General features: G+C 41.5%; 3 protein-coding genes across 3 annotated transcripts; all 3 read right to left on the bottom strand.

Annotated features, from left to right (window-relative positions):
* Positions 1-4,436: 4,436 nt before the first annotated feature.
* Positions 4,437-9,585, bottom strand: LOC126070075 (protocadherin beta-17). Its single transcript, XM_049873870.1, has one exon. The coding sequence runs from the start codon at positions 7,502-7,504 to the stop codon at positions 5,114-5,116; it is 2,391 nt and encodes a 796-aa protein (XP_049729827.1). The 5' UTR covers positions 7,505-9,585; the 3' UTR covers positions 4,437-5,113.
* Positions 9,586-10,528: 943 nt separating this feature from the next.
* Positions 10,529-15,879, bottom strand: LOC126070077 (protocadherin beta-6-like). The gene has a single exon (XM_049873872.1). The coding sequence runs from the start codon at positions 13,062-13,064 to the stop codon at positions 10,680-10,682; it is 2,385 nt and encodes a 794-aa protein (XP_049729829.1). The 5' UTR covers positions 13,065-15,879; the 3' UTR covers positions 10,529-10,679.
* Positions 15,880-17,115: 1,236 nt separating this feature from the next.
* PCDHB5 (protocadherin beta 5) lies at positions 17,116-21,613 on the bottom strand. The gene has a single exon (XM_049873871.1). The coding sequence runs from the start codon at positions 21,213-21,215 to the stop codon at positions 18,828-18,830; it is 2,388 nt and encodes a 795-aa protein (XP_049729828.1). The 5' UTR covers positions 21,216-21,613; the 3' UTR covers positions 17,116-18,827.

The following is a 21,613-nucleotide window of genomic DNA, read 5'->3' as shown; positions in this document are numbered from 1 at the left end:
GTTCAGGTTTTATTTACTTTTTAAAGAAATTTTTGTTTTATTTTAAAATCATTTATTTTACCTATATTTTCAAATTTCTTGGTATTATGTTTAGATTGTATTGTTTCTTTGTCTTTAGTTATGTCCCTATTCTTATTAGTAATGTTTCATATTTTATATCCTTTTTATTCTTGGTAAACTTTGCAAGACCTCTGTTTTAGTCTTCTTTTAAAATGTATTTTTAGTTTTTCAAAATAGTATATATCTTTAGTTCAAAATCAAATAGTAGGAAGAGGATTATAATAAGATACAATAGATTTGCTCTTTTCCCACCTTACTTTTCTCAATTGCTCTTCCCAGAGTTAGCCATTTTAAAAACTCTTTTGATTATCACTTCTGGCATTAATCTGTATACTGCTGTATTTTGATTAATTAATTTTAGATATCACCAATTAACTCCTCATACTTTTGGATTAGGTTTTCCTTCTTACACACTTCCAAAAAACCAAACCCATTGCCAACAAGTTGATTCCGATTCATGGTGACTCTACAGGACAGAATATAACTGCCCCATAGGGTTCCCAAGGAGCGGCTGGTGGATTCCAACTGCCAACCTTTTGGAGCTCTTAACCATTGCGCCACCAGGACTCCATACACTTCCAAGGACTTTGCATTCCTTCTGTCACTTGTGTTATTGCTAGAAGCATTGTCGTGTGTTAATTATATTTTCTTTCTCACTTTTGTTTTTGAAGTTAATAATTGCCTTGCTTTTCAGTTCCATATTTTACGCAAATAACGAGGAGCGCCTTTTACATGTTTGCTAACACTCGCTCCCCCCACCCCACGATGTATTTTCATAAGCACACCTTTCCATATGGTCATTCCCATCCCTCCTGATACATCAGTTTTCCTTTAAATTGGGTGGTTGTCTCTAAACTTGTTGCATAACTATCATCCTGGAACTTCCCTTTGCTGTCACTCTTGGAATTCCTTTTGCCTTTTATAGTGTTGGATTCCCTATTTCTTGGATTTTATATCTTTCTCTTTTGGCTTACTCTTTTGCTTTAGTAGAGCACATTATCCAATAGTTTCATCTGGTTGAAAAGATGGTAAAATGTCAGTGGACTCACTGATAATGTCCCTCAACGTGCCTGTCTCTTGAGTCACACAGCTCCAAGCTGGAATGGTTGTTAATTATGCCAGAATGCAGTTGTCAACCTAGGATCGTCCTTCAGTATCATCTGGAGATTCCTTTCACTTCTGTGCTGTGCTGAATCTTTTCCTTTCTGTTTCTTCTGACTCCCTCTGTCTTGGTTTACTCTCTCATTTTGGTAGATATTTCCAGTAGCTTCCAGAGAAGCATGTACATGAGTTAAATTTTGTTTTCTTGAATATATTACAGCATCTTTATTGTACCATCAAACTTGATTGGAAGTTTGACTAAGTATAGAGTTTTAAGCTGGAAAAAATTTTCCTTCAGAGTTTTTAAGTGCTTGGTCAATGGGCTCCCTAAACGAATGTATTTGTTAAGAAGTCTGAAGATAATCATATTTCTTATTCTCTATATGTGAGTTGTATTTTTATATCCTTTTGTAGTACTTTGTCATTGTTCCAAGCACTTAAAATTACACAGTGACGAGTCTTGGTTTGTGCTTATTTTCATCCATTGTACAGGGTGATTGGTGAGCCCTTTCAACAAATTTTCTTCAGCTCTTAGAAATTAAAAAAAAAGAAAAAACTTTATTGGTGATTTTTTCTGCTCTTGTGGTTTTGGAATTCCTATACTCAGATGTTGGACCTCTGGTATGGTTCTCTAATTTCCTTAATTTTTCCCTCCTGTTTTCCCTTTAAAATATTTTTACAGTATTTTCTGTGTTTTCTTAACATTATCATCCAGCCCTTACATTGATATTTTCATTTCTTTATTATGTTAATTTTTTCCAAGCATCCTCTTTGTGCTTATTTCTTAGGTTAGATAACTTTATTTTTCATCTGATGATATTAATTGTACTTGCTTTCAAGTTCTCTACTACCTGCAAACTTTCTGTTTTCTCCAGTAACCTTTTTCCCTTTTGCTTTTTGTATCGTTTTTGATTTCTGTGTTTCTTTTTAGAAACTGCCTTATAATCATTTGTTGTCCATTTGCTCTTCATTTAGTTTGGGAGACTAAAGACCTGAGTGATAGCTCTGAACATGTTGGTGTTTTTGTTAGTTGCCCATCGAGTTGATACTGACTCTTGATGACCCCAATCGTGCAGAGTAGAACTGCTCCGTATGGTTTTCGAGACTGTGACCTTTTGGAAACAGACTGCCAGACCTTTCTTCTACGGTACCTCTGGGTGAGTTCAAACCGCCAACCTTTTAGCTAGTAGTAGAGCACTTAACTCTTTGTGCCACCAGGGATGCCTCAACGTGTTAGTAGGGCTTGTTAATTTCGATCTTCTCTCTAAGGTCAACTGGCTTTATTGGTGCTTCAGGGAACCCCAGCATCAGTGTGATTAGGTCTTTGCACATAAACTGGTCAGATTTCCCTACTCTTTAAAATCTCCTACCCAGAAGGAAAAGGTATGGATACTAGAATTCTGAAATTTGAGCAGAATAAGAGTGGTGGAGGTCTGCATCAATCAGGATAGGCTGAGTTATGCTTCGATAACAAACAAATTTCTCCAGATCTCAATGGTTTAACACAATTAAGGTTGATTTTTTTTCTCATGCCATATATCCATTACATTTTGGTATGGGGCCCCTCCTCACAGTAGTCACTCAGGAATCCAGGCTGATGGACACTCCGTTTCCATATATGGTTCCATAATTTCTATAGTGGGAAAGGTCACTGTTTCCTAAAGCTTCAGCCCAGAAATGATGTATATCACTTCTCATGTTTTATTGGCTAAAGCAAATACGTGGCTTCATATAATTTAAAGAGGAAATAGAATTGACATTCTCCATGTATCTAAGAGGAAGATAACTGAAATATTTGTATTTGGTTCTAATGACTATCATAGCATTTTAACAAATAGCTGGAAGATGCAAATCATATGGACAATTGGTAATTGACAGATTTCACTTTTTTTTTTTGTTCTCAAATGATAGTGGAATGGGGGAAGCAAAAAGAAGAAAGTCAAATCCAGTCAAAATAGTAATTCAGATTGTGGGTACAAGGAGAGGCTAAAAACAGCACTGACTGAAAATCTATAGAAGGAATACATATATCTAAGAATCCCTTCTCCAGTCAGTGAAGCAAGCTGCCTTCCCTTTCATTATAGTGGCAGAAAATGAGAGGTATAATATCAGTAGGGGTTAAAGAGAAAGGGCTCTGGGCTGAGGGACACCAGAACAACTGAGGACAGGAGGGAGACCTTAGTGAGAAGAAGATTAAAGAAATTCTGTATACTGAATAGTACTCCACCCCACACCAATGAGCTCATAATGCTGGGTGTCAGCTTTATAACACTTTCTATCCCCCCTCATTCTTTTTGAAGAATTATTCTCTGGAGAACTACATGGGCTACACTAAGTATTTAACAAAATTATTATACTGTTATATGACAGGATGGAGTGGAGGAAATGCGTAAATGTGGGGGGGGGGTAGTGCCTCCAGAAAGGAAGTAAATGGATGATATCTAAAACAAATTTCATAATGAGCATTTTAACAAGCACATTATTTAAAAATATAGAAGTAAAAATGTAAGAGGGACAATTAAAAACACCTTAAGTGATTACTTCTGAGCAGTCATACTCTTGTATAAAATTGAAACATATCGAAACAAACACATTGTATGACTTTAAATTAAATTAAAAAATATAAAACATCTAACAATTATGGGGATTATTCTTTTTAAAATACATGGTAAATGCCATAAACATTGAGAAGGTAAGAGTATATATAAATAACAAAATGTACAAAGTAAGAAGAGGATAGGAAGGAGGACGTGTGAAAACATTGATTTCCGTATTTTTAATCGCAGGTGGTTAAGTGATGTTAATCTCTTAATATATGTATCATAAACTTGTTTTTAACATTATAGGAATTGTGTATCAAAGCTCAAGAAAATTCTATACTTTTGCATCATTTAATTTTGTTTATTCAAGTAAAATTAATTCTGGTAGATTTAATTATAAAGCTGCAATATATTATAGATCCATTTTTAGAAAATTATTTTCATCAATTTATTTATGGTTATGTGCATGCATAGAAATATATTTAGAATAATGTTGACTTAATATTAATAATGATTATTTCTGAATGGTGGAATAATAGTGTTGATTTTCTTCTTTGTACTTACTGTATACACTTGCATAATGTTTGAGCACATATTGTTTTTAAAAGAATGATAGTCATTATTTACATGCCAAAAAACCATTTATTGTGAAAACATAGTCACAACACTACCAACTATTTTTCTACTTAACAAGGATTTCATATAGAATAATAGCACATGGTCTAATTAAATATTAATTTTGAAAGACATACTCAACTTAGAAAATATCCAGATAAAATATCCAATAGAGTGTTTTCGTAACACTACAGAAATCAATAATTTCAAGATCAGAAAGGATTTTCATAAATGAAAATTATTTTTAAAACTGAACGCCATTATTTACAGTATGGCTAGATTTATGGTGATGATTATCAGAAAAGTGGGAATACAAATCTCTCAACCATAAGATTTCAATGAACAAGCTGAACTGTCAGGAACCTGAAAACAATGGTCACTTTCAAAGATCTGACCAAATAAAACCCTAAGAAAAACCATTTCTGTGCTATCATGGACACATGCAAAATGTGAGGTGGCTAACAAAAACCAGAGAAAACGTAAAATACTTAAACAGGTAGAAAAACCAAAAACCAAACCACTTGCATGGAGTCAATACTGATACATAGTGACTCTGTAGGACAAAGTAGAACTGCCCCATAGGGTTTCAAAGGAGTGTGAATTCAGACTGCCAACCTTTTGGTTCACAGACAAGCTCTTAACCACTGTGCCATCAGGTAGAAAAAGTTATAAATATGGCCTGGCCAGTGAGAATAATTACTAAGTGAGAGTATGTGAGCACTTTCTGTGCATGAAAGGGTTAGGAAATTATAGATCAGTAAATGTTACCATTAATCAGATTTCTCAAAATCTGATTCCTAATTTAACCCAAAATTATTTCTAAAGTGAGCATTTTCCTCGGTATCCCTACCAGTCTTTTCAACCAAAAAGTCAGGGAATATAGGTTTAAGAAACTTGAACTCGGTGTTCCCGGAACCTCCCGTGAGACAAACCTCATACTGGTAGCTCTGGGACAGGGTCCCTGTGCCGCTGACGTCCACCAAGTGGCCCGGAAAGTGGCCCTCAGGCACCGAGCAGCGACCCACCGAGGCGGCCCTGTTCCTCCTGCACAGCCTCACCAGGACGAACAGGATGACGGAGAACAGGAAGAGCGACGAGACCGACGCCAACGCAATGATCAAGTAGACAGTGAGCAAGTCAGTTTGGGCCTCATCCCGGGCCACCTCAGGTAGCGGCAGGTAGGGCTGCGAGAAGCCGTCCACCAGGAGCACGTGCAGCGTGACGCTGGCAGACATTGGCGGCTCGCCATTGTCCTTGACCAGCACGATGAGTCTGTGCTTGGCGGCATCGCGCTCGCTCAGCAGCCTGGCTGTGCGCACCTCGCCATTGTGCGCCCACACGCTGAACAGTCCGGGCTCCGTGGCCTTGAGCAGCTGGTAGGACAGCCAGGCGTTCTGGCCCGAATCGCCGTCCACCGCCACCACCTTGGTCACCAGGTAGCCCGCCTCGGCAGCCCTGGGCACCAGCTCTGTGCAGGGCGCAGAGCCGTTCTGCAGCGGGTAGAGCACGAAGGGCGAGTTGTCGTTGTCGTCCATGACCTCCACGCGCACCAGCGCCTCGCTGCTCAGCGCCGGGGAACCTGCGTCTATCGCGCCCACACGGAACTCGAAGGCTCGCAGGGCTTCGTAATCCAGTGACCTGAGAGCGAAGAGGTGCCCATTGTCCGCGTTGATGGAGACCAAGGAGGCGAGGGGGAGGTGCGGGTCCTGGGGCGGCAGCAGCGAGTAGGTGACTTGGGCGTTGGAGCCTGAGTCTCTGTCTGTGGCGCTGACGCTGCCCATGTGGAGGGCGGGACTGTTGTTCTCAGGGACGAACAAGGTATAAGAGGTTCTGGAGAAGGTGGGCGCGTTGTCATTGACGTCGGAGACCAGCACTGTTATTTTGTGCTCAGTTTTCAACCTGGGGGTACCCAAGTCTGTGACGGTGATGGTGATGTTGTACTCGGCTCTGCTCTCTCTGTCCAGTGACTTCTCTGTTACCAGGGTGTAGAAATTGTCTACGGTAGGCTTCAGAATGAACGGGAGGTGATCCTGGATGGAACACGTCATTTTTCCATTGTCCCCCGAATCTGGATCTGAAATTCCGAAAATGGCGACCACAGTCTCAGGAGAGTTTTCCGGGATATCACTGATGAGTAGTGACATGGTGAGCTCAGGAGCGTTGTCATTCACATCCACCACTTCTATGGCTACGGTGCATTTTCCTGAAAGACCCCCGCCATCTGAGGCTTCAATTTCCATAGAGTAAGATTGAATTTCCTCAAAATCCAAGAGTTTTTTTAATCGAATTTCTCCCATAACTGCGTTTATTTGAAAAGCTTGAATGACTTGATTTGAAGGTTGAAAAAATGAGTAAGCGAGCTCCCCATGGGTTCCAGCATCTAAATCTCTAGCGGAGACAGAGATAACAAGGGAGCCTATGGCGCTGTTTTCTGGGACCTGCACCTCATAGAGCAGCTGAGTAAATTCAGGAGCGTTGTCATTGACGTCCACAACCAGGATGACAACCTGGGACGTCCCAGTTCTGGGTGGTGACCCACCATCCAGTGCTGTGAGCGTTAGCCTGAGCTCAGGCTGCTCCTCGCGGTCCAGGGCTTTGTCCAGCACCAGCTCCGGGTATTTCCTGCCATCGCTGTGAGTGCGTGTGAAAAGGTGGAAATGGAAGTTGGTGCTAATCGTATAGTTCTGAACTGTGTTGCTGCCTACGTCCAGATCTTGAGCTATTTTCAAGGGAAACGCAGTCCCTGGGTGGCTGTTTTCTGAGATTTTCAGGAGGATTTCACTTTCCAAAAATTCTGGGGCATGGTCATTTATGTCTTGGAGCTGTAGCTCACCTTGAAAAAACTGCACCGGGTTTTTTAGTAGCACCTGGAAATGCAGTATACATGGATCCGTGTCACCGCACAACTCCTCCCGGTCCAATTTTTCTTTTAGGATCAAATTCCCACTCTTTTGCTGGACCTGCAGATGCTGCTTGTTCCCTTTGGAAAGAATCCGGGCCCCCCGTGCGGCCAGCTCCTCTATGCCCAGCCCCAGATCCTTTGCTATGTTGGCCACAAATGACCCGCTATCCCCCTCTTCTAGAACCGAATACTTAATAGTTGCACTGCCCGCCTCCCACCACAGTAACAGAATAATAATGGCGATCACTTGCCTTTTCTGCAGTGCTTTGGGGAGCGGCGTATCCATTGTTCCTTTGAGTCCAAAAGATGTAGTATTCAATCGTAAAATAATTGCTTTACAGTCCACCCAGCTATTTTGGCTCAATAATCTTGAGTTAGCTTTTTTTAAAAAACATTGAATATGAGGATAGGTCCTTCTCCAAAATCTTCTAGCCTCAGTAATGTAAAATAGTTCCTTCCTTCTGCCGGCTGCCAGAAACTGCTCAGGTTTTAATGGAGTCACTGGAGTCTTGCGGAGACAGCTTTTCACTCTCTTAGCCTGCAGCGCCACCAAGCGTTCTGCTTTGCAACTTCACGTATTTTTCATTTCAAAGCTGATTGCGATAGCTAAAATGTGTCTCATACATTTTAGGTCAGAGAGTTGTGTACGTCCCCTTTCCCCTTTTATGCAGTCTTGTTCAGGTAGTTAACAATAATTATGAGAACAAAAACTTCCTTAATAAGGTGCAAGTTCAGTGCACAAAACTTTCTGCTCAAGACAAAATTTCTTTTATTCATAGCACAGGTATTCATCTGTGCAGGCAACCTTCTAGTTTCTGGGGATAAAACAGTAAATGAAACACAAAAACTCCTGCTCTCATGGAGTGTACAGTCTATCATAAAACAACGATTTGTTCTGTTACAAGGGTGTTATGAATTTTTTTATCCAGTTTTCTACTCTCGAGCAAATTTTAATGTGTTTGGAACTCCTGAAAGAAAAATGAAGATGTGATTTCTTGTCAAGCTCTGGGTTACGTGGCCTTTGGGAATTTTTTCCTTGCATGAGTTCATTGTGTGCAATGCCTAGCAAACTTGAGAGGAAAAATTACCGATTGTTTTTATTAGAAATCAGTATTAGCTCAGAATTAAGGCAATGTCTTTTCTATAAACATGAAGAAAGCAATAAACTCGGGGAAGTAAAAAATATATACTTCCTGGAGAAGGCTTCTGATCTGTCTGCACTGAACGAGAGCCTTTCCTGGTGTATGTCCTCTGGACTATGGAAGTCGGGCTATTTAAAATCGCCACTACTCCAACCAACTGAAGCCACGTGGTTGGAGTGAGAATAGTGGGAGATGCAGTTTCCCAAAAGAAGAAGAATGCTACTCCAAGGAGAAGAGGCTAGATACATAGGAATACAAAACAGTAGGTGTTCCTTTTACTCGTTGAACCAACTAGAAGCATTCTATGAGAATTCACTTATTTGAACAAAATGCAGCCAAACATAATTTAGTTTAGTCCAGTTTCATTTTAATTGAGGATAAAAAATGAAATATTAACTCAATTGTCACTTTAGTATAAATTGCCTTTCATGCAACGTTGGAAAATAATGTTTTTCATAAAATACCACAAATTTAACTGATATGAATAAGACTAAACATGGGCTAAAATGTGAAAATAACTGGGTTTTATGGTTAACGAAGACAAATAATGCTTAGTTACACAGCACTAGAAGGGAAAATCTGACATTACCTAATAACCGGCCACTAAGCAGGGGCTGGAAGCCCTGGTGGTGTAGTGGTTAAGTGCTAGGTCTGCTAACCAAAAGGTCTGCGGTTCAAATCCACCAGGCACTCTTTAGAAGCCCTATGGGGCAGTTCTACTCTGTCCTATAGCCTCACTATTAGTCCAAATCGAGGGCAACAGATTTTTTTTTTTTAAATTTAAGCAGTGATTAAACTGCTCAACAGCCAGCCCAAAGGTCGGTGGTTGGAACCCACCAGCCACTCTATGAAAGAAAGATGTGGCAGTTTGCTCGCCTAGAGATTATAGCCTTGGAAGCCCTATGGGGCAGTTCTAATCTATCATATAGGGTTACTAAGTGGGAATCTGAGTGGGAATAGACTCCACGGCACACACCACCACCACCACCAATAACTTACCTAGGTTTTAGCAAGTATCACATAAGAAAGTGGAGGGAGGAGTTTGAAAAATATAATTTGGATTTTCGGAAACAATACCTTCAAACTTTCAAATTGTTTGACAAATACAAGGAAACAAAATATTCTTTCAAGAATTTTATATTCTGTAATAGAGCTTAGGGTGAGTGGAAGGGTGTTTTCTATTTAGAGGGAAAGCAAACAAGTGATTTAACTAAGCAGGAATAAGAATTTCACTGATTGGCAAGGATGCTGTATTGTAAATGGAACACTGGCATTTTTTGTTCCTTGAAAATGTACTATTATTTTATATTCACTACAGGAATGTTAGCAACATTCAACAAATATTTATTAAGCATTTATAACATGCATCAATGACATGTAAACATAATCGGTTCGTTTTTTTTTCATTTTTAAATCTGTCACTGCCTCACATAAAGTCCACAAACTGTGTCATAATTTAGTGAGTTGTAAAGAAAATACATATTGACTATTATGGTATACTGAGATACAGATAAATATGAATGACTATCTTAGGTGGGAACCTCCTGGTACAGTGGTTAAGAGTTCAGCTGCTAACCAAAAGGTTGACAGTTTGAGTCCACCAGCTGCTTCTTGGAGACCCTATGGGGCAGGTCTACTCTGTCCTATAGGGTCACTATGAGTCTGAATCCACTCGATAGCAATGGATGTATCTTAGGTGGGAGCCATGGTGGTGCAGCAGTTAAAGCATTTGGCTGCTAACTGAAAGGGCAGCAGTTCAAATCCACTATTCATAAAGATGTACAGCCTTAGAAACCTTATGGAGCAGTTGTGTTCTGTCCTACAGGGTGGCTATGACTGCATGGCAGTAGATTTTTTTTTTTTTTATCTTAGGTGTAGCTATCTTTAGTGTTTATCTTTACTGTTCAAACCGTAGGAGTTACCCTAAAATGAGACTTCATTGGAAGATTACATAACAAACATTCAAATTTTAAAGATCATCTTACATAGTGATAACTATCACCAATATTTGGAAGGGTGGTCTTAAGCGTTTTGGAATATAGTTTTTGTAAAATGGGTAGATAATTTCAAAACATTTAGATTATGTAAATAAAATTTTTACTTTTTATTCAGATTGTCAAACAGAGTTGAGTGAGAGTAATCAAATAACACTAAAATTATACAGGGAAAATAATGTGTAACCCAGTTTGATATTTAAAAAAAAAAATAAGGAATAGCAAAATCAGCAAGGAACAGACCATCAATAACATGCATCAATAACATGTAAACTTACATTAGGAGATCTGCAAACTTAATACGTAAGGTTTAATAACCCAATACTTAACTGAATTGGAAGCTGTTTCCAGAGGTGGAGTTTTCCTTTGTTTCCCTCCCAGTTCCCTGGGGAGGAACGTTGGGGAAAATCGGCTTCAGGAACTTGAACTCGCTGGTCCCTGAGCCTCCCGTCAGACACACCTCGTACTGGTAGCTATGGGACAGAGTTCCTGTGCCGCTGACATCCACTAAGTGGCCCGGAAAGTGGCCCTCAGGCACGGAGCAGCGACCTGCTGAGGCGGCCCTGTTCCTTCTGCACAGCCGCACAGTGATGAACAAGAGCACGGAGAACAGAAAGAGCGACGAGACCGACGCCAACGCAATGACCAAGTAGACAGTGAGCGAGTCGGCCTGGGCCTCATTCAGAGCCATCTCTGGGAGCGGCAGGTAGGGCTGCGAGAACCCATCCACCAGGAGCACGTGAAGCGTGACGGTGGCCGACATTGGCGGCTCACCATTATCCTTGACCAGCACGACGAGTCTGTGCTTGGCGGCGTCGCGCTCGCTCAGCAGCCTGGCGGTGCGCACCTCGCCGTTGTGAGCCCACACGCTGAACAGCCCGGGCTCCGTGGCCTTGAGCAGCTGGTAGGACAGCCAGGCGTTCTGGCCCGAGTCGCTGTCCACCGCCACCACCTTGGTCACCAGGTAGCCCGCCTCGGCAGCCCTGGGCACCAGCTCTGTGCAGGGCGCAGAACCGTTCTGCAGCGGGTAGAGCACGAAGGGCGAGTTGTCGTTGTCGTCCACGACCTCCACGCGCACCAGCGCCTCGCTGCTCAGCGCTGGAGAACCTGCGTCTATCGCGCCCACGCGGAACTCGAACGCTCGTAGGGCCTCGTAATCCAGCGACCTGAGAACGAACAGGTGCCCGTTGTCTGCGTTGATGGAGACCAAGGAGGCGAGGGGGAGGTGCGGGTCCTGGGGCGGCAGCAGCGAGTAGGTGACTTGGGCGTTGGAGCCTGAGTCTCTGTCTGTGGCGCTGACGCTGCCCATGTGCAGAGCAGGGCTGTTGTTCTCGCGGATGAACAGGGTGTAGGAGGTTTGGGAGAAGGTGGGAGCGTTGTCATTGACGTCGGAGACCAGCACGGTTATTTTGTGCTCTGTTTTTAGCCTGGGGGTACCCAAGTCGATAACGGTGATTGTGATGTTGTATTCGGCTCTGCTCTCTCTGTCCAGCTCTCCTTCTGTTACCAGGGTATAGAAATTCTCTATGGATGGTCTTAGAAGGAAGGGGAGATTGTCATCTATAGAACAAATGACTTGTTGATTAGGTCCAGAATCTGCATCTGAAACACTGAAAACTGCAACTATAACCTCTGGCAAGTTTTCAGGGATGGGGTTGGTGAGTGATGACATGGTCAGTTCAGGGGCATTGTCATTCATGTCCAATACCTTGATGACTACGGAACATTTTCCTGATAGTCCACCGCCATCTGTGGCCTCAACATCCACGTGATGAGACTGAAATTCCTCAAAATCCAACATCCTTCTCAGACGAATTTCTCCTGTGATGGCGTTTATTTCGAAGGGCTGGTTAATGTCATCGACCTGAAATAGGGCATAGGATACCTCCCCAAAGGATCCTGCATCTAAATCTGTCGCTGACACGGTGACAACCAGGGAGCCTAGGGGGTTGTTCTCAGAGACTTGCACCTCATAGAGCTCCTGAGCAAACACAGGAGCGTTGTCATTGATGTCCAAGACCAGGATCTGAATCTCTGCGGTTCCTGACCGGGGAGGAGAGCCGCCATCTAACGCAGTGAAGGTAAGCCTGAGTTGGGGGTGCTCCTCCCTATCCAACGCTTTGTCCAGCACCAGCTCCGGGATCTTCCTGCCGTCACTGCGATTGCGAGTGAGAACATGAAAGTGGGGGTTGGGGCTGATTGTGTAGCTCTGAAGGCTGTTGCTGCCAGCATCTAAATCCTGTGCCATTTTCAAAGGAAATGTCTTTCCTGGTGTAGTAATTTCTGATATTTTCAGGACCATTTTTCTGGTGGGGAACTCTGGGGCGTGGTCATTTATATCTCTGACCCTCAGTTCAGCCTGAAAAAACTGTAAGGGATTTTCCAGCAACACTTGGAAAGGTAGTACGCATGGCTCACTGGATCCACACAGCTCCTCCCGGTCCAGTTTCTCATTTAGCAGCAAATTATGGGTCTGTGGGTCAAGCTGCAAACGCTGTTTGTTCCCCTTGAAAACAACCCGGGCGCCCCGCGCAGCCAGCTCTCCCACCTTGAGTCCCAGGTCCTTTGTCAAGTCGGCCACAAACGTGCCACTTTCTGTCTCCTCCAGCACAGAATACTGCATTGATTCTGAACCCACCTCCCATAAAAACATCAATATGATAAAGCTCTCTACTTGCCTTTTCTTGAGCTGTGCTTTTGTTTGCGCCATCTCTATTGTTACGTTAGATTCGAGAGGGGGAAAAAAAAAAGCTTTTCAGCTCCGAACTCCTACGTCCACCATCGATCCTCCTGGAACTGAAAAGCTGTAAATGTATTCTGTGCTTTTACTTCAGCTTTTCAGTGTAATGGAGTCCACCGAATCTGTGGAGCTTTTTTAATTCACTCTCTTAGCCTACACCGCCACCAAGCGTTCAAATCAATAACTTCATGAAGTACTCTAAGGTCCGTACCATTTCTAAAATCTGTGCCTTATAAAAACGACTCAAATTGTAGTGTGTGAGCCACAGGCATAAAGAATTACCTGGGAGTAATTGGTTAAAAAAAAAAAGCCAATTCCTGGGAATCCCTCCAGATCTTGGACCAAAGTCTCTGGTGGTATGAACAGGAATCTTTCTCCTGTTTAAGAGTCTCTCCTTCATGTGTAAGAGTCACTCCTTTAATGTAAACTTCTATTAATCTAGTTTGATTCTCTAGCAGCACAATTTATCTCTAATGAGGAGTATAATTTGTAAGTCCAAGAAGTATACCACTTAAGTGTCCCTACAAACACATCAACAAACCATACAAAACTTGTAAGAAGCTGGTTATCAACACCGGTGGGTTTTGTTTTACTGGTGATAAAACAATCATTTCTCTAAGTTGTGTGACTTAGACAATGACAAGAACAGCCTACTTTGTTTTGTGGTTACATTTGTACAGTAAAAGGGACGATTAGGCTAATAGGAGGAAAATTCAGGCCAAGGAATACTTACAAGTACCTAAGCAGATGAAATTATTTAAAAGAAGAACTAGGAGCAGTCAAGTATTTGTCATTTTAGGATTCCACTTCAATTTTGTATGAGTAGAATTGGTTGTGATTTTAATGGGCTTCTTAATTTTATAGTTTTTTTTTGGTCAAATTCCCATTCTATTCTAATCAGTTAATCAGGGTTTAAATATATTACCTTATTGTAAGAGCATGATAATGTAATGCAGAAAACATTCACCCAGAAAGGAGGACACTAGGTTTTATACGTATAAAGCAAATAAGGTGGTATAAAAAGATGTTTTTAAGGTGAATTACATTGAAGTTGATACCATGGCATTCAATGAGGCAACATCATGCCTATGTCCTTTACTATCTCACCAGGTTTTCTCAGATAAATTAGAAAATGTATCTTGAAATGTCCTGAAAATTTATAAAATAGTATTGGGTCAGTGCACATAGAAGAACGGGAAACACACTGAACATAATTCAATTCAGATTGGTTTCATATCTAGTGAGAGGTGGAATCAGTTAAGTTCACGCAAAATTCACTTCGGGTAAGAGCCAAGATGATGGAAGATTAAAAATCAGGATATTTTTCAAAATACTTCAAATGTAGGTAAAAAAAAAAAAAAAGAGCCATTGACATTGAGTCGATTCCAACTCTTAAGGATCTTGTAGTGAATTCGAAGGACCAACCAAAGCAGCCAAGCTCTTAACCACTGTGCATCCCACCTGGGCTCCAAAATAAATAAAGCTAAATAAACTCTAAACTCTGCACAGATGAGGTCATTTTTTAGTTAAAAACCATCTCTGTCTACCCAGAAGAATAAAGAGAAGGAAGGCCAGTGTGACCAGCCTTCGGGGTTCACTTGATAAATGCAGCTGAGAACAGTCTGTTGCTTAAGGATATGCATAGCCTATTTCCCTGAAGTAAAAAACAAATTAACCCATGAAGCAAAACCAACAACCATAAACATCTTGGATGGATTTAGTTTCCTCTCTGAAACAAGCTTATTTCCAGCACAATCCTAAATGCTCCCTGAGTGAGCATTCTGAATTGTGTTTCAATCTTAAAGGCATCCCTGGAATCTAAAGAGTCCTTTATTCACTTTCTTTGCCTGCAGCACACCCCCAGGCATCCTTAAACACAACCAATTGAATTATTTTTCATTTTAAAGCAATCTTTAGTAATAACACAATATATGTCTAATTCAATTTAGATCACTGAAATGTCTATTTAAAAGTGCTCCACATTTGGTTCCTGAGAATGTTGGTAGTTATGAGAGAAGAAGGATAATATCTCAATAGACTAAAAAAGATATTAGTTGAGTATGTCAAGAAACTGCCTTTTTATGTAAAGGAGATTCCATTAGATTCCTGCAGGAGAACATTTATCTGCTTGATCCCATTTGTTTTGATTTGACTTGCTAAAGTAGAGTTGAATTGACTACTTAAGCATGTTCTCACAAGGAATCATCTAAAATTTTTATTGTGGAAAAATTGCAACATATACTAAGTAAACAGAACAGCATAATAAACCTCTACGTACACAGCACTCACCTCCACAACATTCTGTTATTCTTGTTTCATCTGTACCTTTCCCTCCATTCTCTGCCTCCCACTCAGTGATTACTTTTATATAGTTCTTTTTGGGGGGTAATGTTTATGTAAATTAAAATTCACCAATCTTAACTGTACCACTTTAACAAATTGGTATGCCTGATAACCCACACCTCTTTCAAGATATAGAACATTTCTATTATTCACTGGAACTCATCTTAGTCTTATTTTTCAGCTTCATTTTAATAATTGGGTGGCAAAATCTTGGTCTCATCTGGATATAACAAGGAAAAGGAGACAATGAAAAAAAGCACCATATCCTGATCATGTATGCTAAATTTAAGTGATGGATATTTATAAGATTAATTCAACTGGATGATGACCAATGATCAGAAATAGTACCTAAACTGATGAAACATTATAAAGTATGTTAAACTAAATTTTCTTTAGTTAGCTTATAATAACTGCATAGTTAAGCTGAGTTTCATTTTTATGCTACAAATGTTTGCTTTCCTCTAATACCATTATAATTTAAAACAATTCTTCAAGTTTATTAAAAATTGAAAGATAAATTCAAAACTTCTAAAGATAAACTGAACCTTTTACAAGTCTTCTTTAATCATATGCAAATAAAAGCACAATAATTTAGGGAAAAGATAGATAACGTAAGCAATCAAAGATGTCTCCTGATTGATGGAAGATACACTACTGACAAGTTTGAAAATAAAATATAAAAGAAGTTGAGGCTACATCACATTTGAAATCTCAAATGGTTGAGTAAGAAGACTTTTTGTCAGTCTTGCCAGATGATTGTCAATTTTATTGATCTTTTCAGAGAACCAGCTTTTTCTCATTGATTCTTCTGTTGTAATATGAATTAGATCCTGTTGGTTGATGACACTGTCGAGTTCTTCTATATCTTTGCCGATTTTATGTCTAGTTGTTCTACTGGTTGTTGAGAGAAGTATTCAAGTCTCTAAATATAATTGTGGATTTGCCTATTTCTCCTTTCCATTCTATCAGTTTTTGCTTCACATATTGTGCAGTTCTGTTGTTTGGTGTATACACATTTATGATTGCTTTCTCTTCTTGATGGTTTGGCCCTTTTTTCATTATATAATGTCCTTCTCCATCTCTGATAATTTTCTTTGAAGTATACTTTACCTGACATTAACATGGCCACTCCTGCTTTCTTTTGGTTGACGTTTGCATGATATACTTTTCCATTCTTTTACTTTCAACCTGCCTATGTCATATTTGAAGTGAGTTGCTTATAGACAGCATATAGTTGGCTCAAGCTTTTTAAAAAATTAACCCATTCTTCCAATCTCTTTAATTGGTATATTTAGGCCATTTACTTTTAATATAATTATTGATATGTTAGAGCTTAAGTCTGCCATTTTATTTTTTGTTTTCTGTTTTATCTCTTTTTTTATTTATCTATTCTTCTTACTGGGTTATTAGAATATTGTTTAGAATTTCATTTTGATGTATTCATAGTGTTTTTGGAGTACATCATTTTGTATGTTTTTTTTAGTGACTGCTGTATTATATTTACTGATGTTATCATTTTACCTTAGGAGAGGTATGATGATTAGATGACAGTTTTCATACTGACTTATAGATCATTTAGTCCAGATGGAAACAGAAAGATAAAAAGGTAGGAAATATGGGAAACAATTATTTATTGAGTATTGAATTATTATTGATTTTAAAGATATGGTAAAGCCAACTGATTGAGTCTAAAATGGTTAATCTATTTGATATTGATTCTAAGAATATTTTACTTTGACACAGGAAGCACAATACTGGATTCAAAGAGCAGGAAATACAGTGCTTTTCACTAAGTAATATGGCTCTTCAAAAAACAATATTTTGAGGAAGAGAAAAGTAGCCTTTGACAACCAGGAAAAGTAGCCTCTGACAAAAGTAGCCTGGCACTGACAGCTAGCCATGGTCTTCTCCTGTTGAGCATAAAAATTTTCACAGAAAACTAACACCAGAAAAGACCATTGTGACCCTGATGTACCAAGACCAAAATAGTATTACTTCATAATCATGTTTGAGCAGAGATAAAAACAAAGACATTGTCCAAACTATAAAAATGACCAAAGACCCCTTTTTCTGGCTAATATGAGTGAATGCTACTTCTTTTACCAATTACATTTTCCACTCACTTTGTTTTCCCTGTTTCCTAAATAAAATTAATTATTGTCATAGAATTACCCCCACTTCCAGAATGCATCCAATCCAGAAATGCATACACACATTTGCCAAAAGACATGTACAAGAATGAGCATAGCCGCACTATTCATAATAGCCAAACCCTGTACCAACCCAAATATTGATCTACAGTATGATGGGTAATAAATTGTGCATATTCACACACTGGCATTCTGTGCAGTAATGAGAACGAAAGTACTAAAATTTAATGTAGTATCGTAGATATATTTCACAAATATAATGGGTAAAAGAAGCTAGACACAAAACGGTTCATGCTCTACTATCCCATTTATATGAATTCAAAACAGGCATAACTAACTCATGAAACTGGAAGTGAAGATATCTGTTATCCTTGAGTTCATAGTGATTATAGGTGGTAATTTGTGTGGAACCTGGAGTGCTGGTAATGTTTTCTTTTTTCGTCAAGTTGCCGGTACCAATTTTGTTCACTTTGTGAAAATACATTGAGCTGAACATCAAGGTTTGGCCACTTTTCAGTATATATAATTCAATAAGGAAATTTGTTTTTAAAATGTTTGCCAATGAGGATCAGGGCTGGGAAAGAAGAACAAACAAGATGTTGCTGCTTTTCATCATAACGCTTTCTCACATATTTGATTTGTTACCTGCGTTCCTTTTAAAGCAATTAAAACAAAATTATGTAAACTTTTTAATTTTGCTATTTAACATCAAATATACTTTTTTATACTTAGAGTTTAATGAAACAAAATTGGTAGGATACTGAGAAATATAATTAATAATTGATTTCATTAAGACAATTCATCATGACAAATTCTGACAAGAAGGGCAAAAATTTCAGGAAAATGGCATGCAGAGAATGGGCACTATGTAAATAAATGCAAATAAAGTAAACTGAGTTTTCCAAAATTGGACAAGATAAAGTTCAATGGACAGATCCATTACAAAAGAAAAATCAAGGCTATACCTGCAGGTGGGGTTTTTCTCCATGACATTCTCAAACGCTATCTAGAGGAAGAAAAAAAAAATCAAACCCACTGCCTTCGAGTCGATTCAGACTCATGGCGACCCTATAGGACAGAGTAGAGCTGTCCCATGGAGTGTCCAAGGAGCGCCTGGCGGATTCGAACTGCCGACCTCTTGGTTAGCAGCCGTAGTACTTAACCACTGTAAACACCAGGGTTTTGGTATCTAGAGAAGTTAAGGATAAATGCCAGAATATGTTGCATCATGATCAGATCACTAACTGAATCCAAAGCTGTTCCGGAATGTGATGTTTTTATCAATTTCTTTGCTAGTTCCCTGGGGCGGGAAATTGGGGGTAATCGGCTTCAGGAATTTGAACTCATTTGTCCCGGAGCCTCCTGTCAGACTTATCTCATACTGATAGCTATGGGACAGTGTCCCAGTGTGGCTGACGTCCACCAAGTGGCCCGGAAAGTGGCCCTCAGGCACCGACCAGCGACCCACCGAGGCGGCCCTGTTCCTCCTGCACAGCCGCACCCCGACGAACAGGACGACGGAGAACAGGAAGAGCGACGAGACCGACGCCAACGCAATGACCAAGTAGACAGTGAGCGAGTCGGCTTCAGCCTCGTCCCGGGCCACCTCCGGGAGCGGCAGGTAGGGCTGCAAGAACCCATCCACCAGGAGAACGTGCAGCGTGACGGTGGTCGACATTGGCGGCTCGCCATTGTCCTTGACCAGCACGATGAGTCTGTGCTTGGCGGCGTCGCGCTCGCTCAGCAGCCTGGCGGTGCGCACTTCGCCATTGTGAGCCCACACGCTGAACAGTCCGGGCTCCGTGGCCTTGAGCAGCTGGTAGGACAGCCAGGCGTTCTGGCCCGAGTCGCTGTCCACCGCCACCACCTTGGTCAGCAGGTAGCCCTCCTCAGCCGCCCTGGGCACCAGCTCTGTGCAGGGCGCAGAGCCGTTCTGCAGCGGGTAGAGCACGAAGGGCGAGTTGTCATTTTCGTCCACGACCTCCACGCGCACCCACGTCTCGCTGCTCAGCGCGGGGGAACCTGCGTCTATCGCGCCCACGCGGAACTCGAACGCTCGTAGGGCCTCGTAATCCAGTGACCTGAGAGCGAACAGGTGCCCGTTGTCTGCGTTGATGGAGACCAAGGAGGCGAGGGGGAGGTGTGGGTCCTGGGGCGGCAGCAGTGAGTAGGTGACTTGGGCGTTGGAGCCTGAGTCTCTGTCTGTGGCGCTGACGGTGCCCATGTGCAGGGCGGGGCTGTTGTTCTCGCGGACGAACAGGGTGTAGGAGGTTTGGGAGAAGGTGGGCGCGTTGTCATTGACGTCGGAGACCAGCACATTTATGGTATGCTCGGTTTTCAGCCTTGGTGACCCCAAGTCAGTGACGGTGATGGTGATGTTGTACTCCTCTCTGCTTTCTCTGTCCAGTGGCCTCTCGGTCACTAGCATGTAGAAGTTCTTGAATGTGGATTTCAGGAGAAATGGGAGGTCGTCCTGGATGGAGGAAACCACCTTTCCGTTGTCCCCAGAGTCTGGATCTGAAACACTGAAAACAGCAACTACAGTTTCCGGGGAGTTTTCTGGCGTAGGGCTGGTGAGCGTAGACATCGTCAGTTTAGGGGCGTTGTCATTCACATCCAGCACTTGTACAGCTACAGTGCATTTTCCTGAAAGGCCCCCGCCGTCTGTGGCTACAATTTCCACGTTGTAATATTGAGTTGCTTCGAAATCCAGTATCCTTTTCAGACGAATTTCTCCTGTAATTTCGTCTATTTCAAACGGTTGAGTCACTTCATCCCCTTGGAAGAGAGCGTAGGCAACCCTCCCGTATGTTCCTGCATCTAAATCTCGGGCGGAGACAGCGACAACTAAGGATTTAAGGGTGCTGTTCTCGGGGACCTGCACCTCATAGAGTGACTGTAAAAACTCAGGGGCGTTGTCATTGATGTCCACGACTTCAATTAGGACTGCAATGGTCCCAGACCTGGGCGGAGCCCCACCGTCCAGCGCAGTGATGGTTAACCTAAGTTCAGGCTGCTCCTCCCGATCCAGGCCTTTGTCCAGCACCAGCTCCGGGTATTTTCTGCCATCTCCGCGATTATTCGTGAGAACATGAAAATGTGGGTTGGGGAGAATTGTGTAGTTCTGAACAGTGTTGCTACCTATGTCAGAGTCCTGAGCTATTTTCAAAGGAAACACAGTCCCTGGCTGGACGCTCTCTGGGATTTTTAGAAGCATTTCACTCTCTAAGAACTCTGGGGAATGGTCATTTATATCTTTGAGCTGCAGTTCAACTTGAACAAACTGCACCGGGTTTTCCAGTAATAGTTGGAAATGCAGTACACAGGGTTCTGTCGCCCCGCACAGCGCTTCCCGGTCTAGTTTGTCTCGTAGAAGCAAATTCCCGGTCTTTACATCGAGCTGCAAGAGCTGTTTGTTTTCTTTGTAATGGATTCTCGCGCCCCGAGTGACCAGTTCCCCCACGCTGAGACCCAGGTCTTTTGCCAGGTTGGCCACAAAGGAGCCACTTTCTATTTCTTCTGGCATGGAATACCTAATTGCCTCAGCGTCAGCCTCCCGCAAAAACAACAGTATAGCCAGAAAGATAACTTGCCTTTTCTGTGGCGTTTTTGCTAGCGCAGTCTCCATTGTTCAGTCCCGGTCCAGAAGATGGAGTTTCTTCAGCTCGGTATACAATCAATCCAGATGATTTGGTTAAATAACCTCGAATTAGGTATTTCTTGTTCTGCTTTGCACTGGTATGCGCACTCTGAAGATCCCTGTCCCTAGATCTTACCTAAAATGCTTTCTTCTTTTAGTGAGCATTCAGAGTTCTGATTCCCAGCTTCATGGCGTCCGTGATAGCCAGACTCTTGTTATTCACTCTCTTAGCCTGCAGCGCCACCAGGCGTCCTTTTTTTTTTTTTTTTTAACTACTTCATGTAGTGTTTGCCATTTCATTCCAAACCTTAGACCTGGTATGTACGAAAATTCTTTTGAGTCACAGAAGTGCTCCTCATAATATTTCCAGCTCTAGTTATAAAGCC

Source organism: Elephas maximus, chromosome 2 (genome assembly GCF_024166365.1).
Source record: "Elephas maximus indicus isolate mEleMax1 chromosome 2, mEleMax1 primary haplotype, whole genome shotgun sequence".
Classification (NCBI taxonomy): Eukaryota; Metazoa; Chordata; class Mammalia; order Proboscidea; family Elephantidae; genus Elephas; species Elephas maximus.
Note: the sequence above shows the minus strand (reverse complement) of the source record. Positions and strands in the feature narration are given on the sequence as shown.

Bases quoted from the DNA above. Each gene is read 5' to 3' on its own strand.
- LOC126070075 (XM_049873870.1), bottom strand. From the start codon at position 7,504: ATGGATACGCCGCTCCCCAAAGCACTGCAGAAAAGGCAAGTGATCGCC.
- LOC126070077 (XM_049873872.1), bottom strand. From the start codon at position 13,064: ATGGCGCAAACAAAAGCACAGCTCAAGAAAAGGCAAGTAGAGAGCTTT.
- PCDHB5 (XM_049873871.1), bottom strand. From the start codon at position 21,215: ATGGAGACTGCGCTAGCAAAAACGCCACAGAAAAGGCAAGTTATCTTT.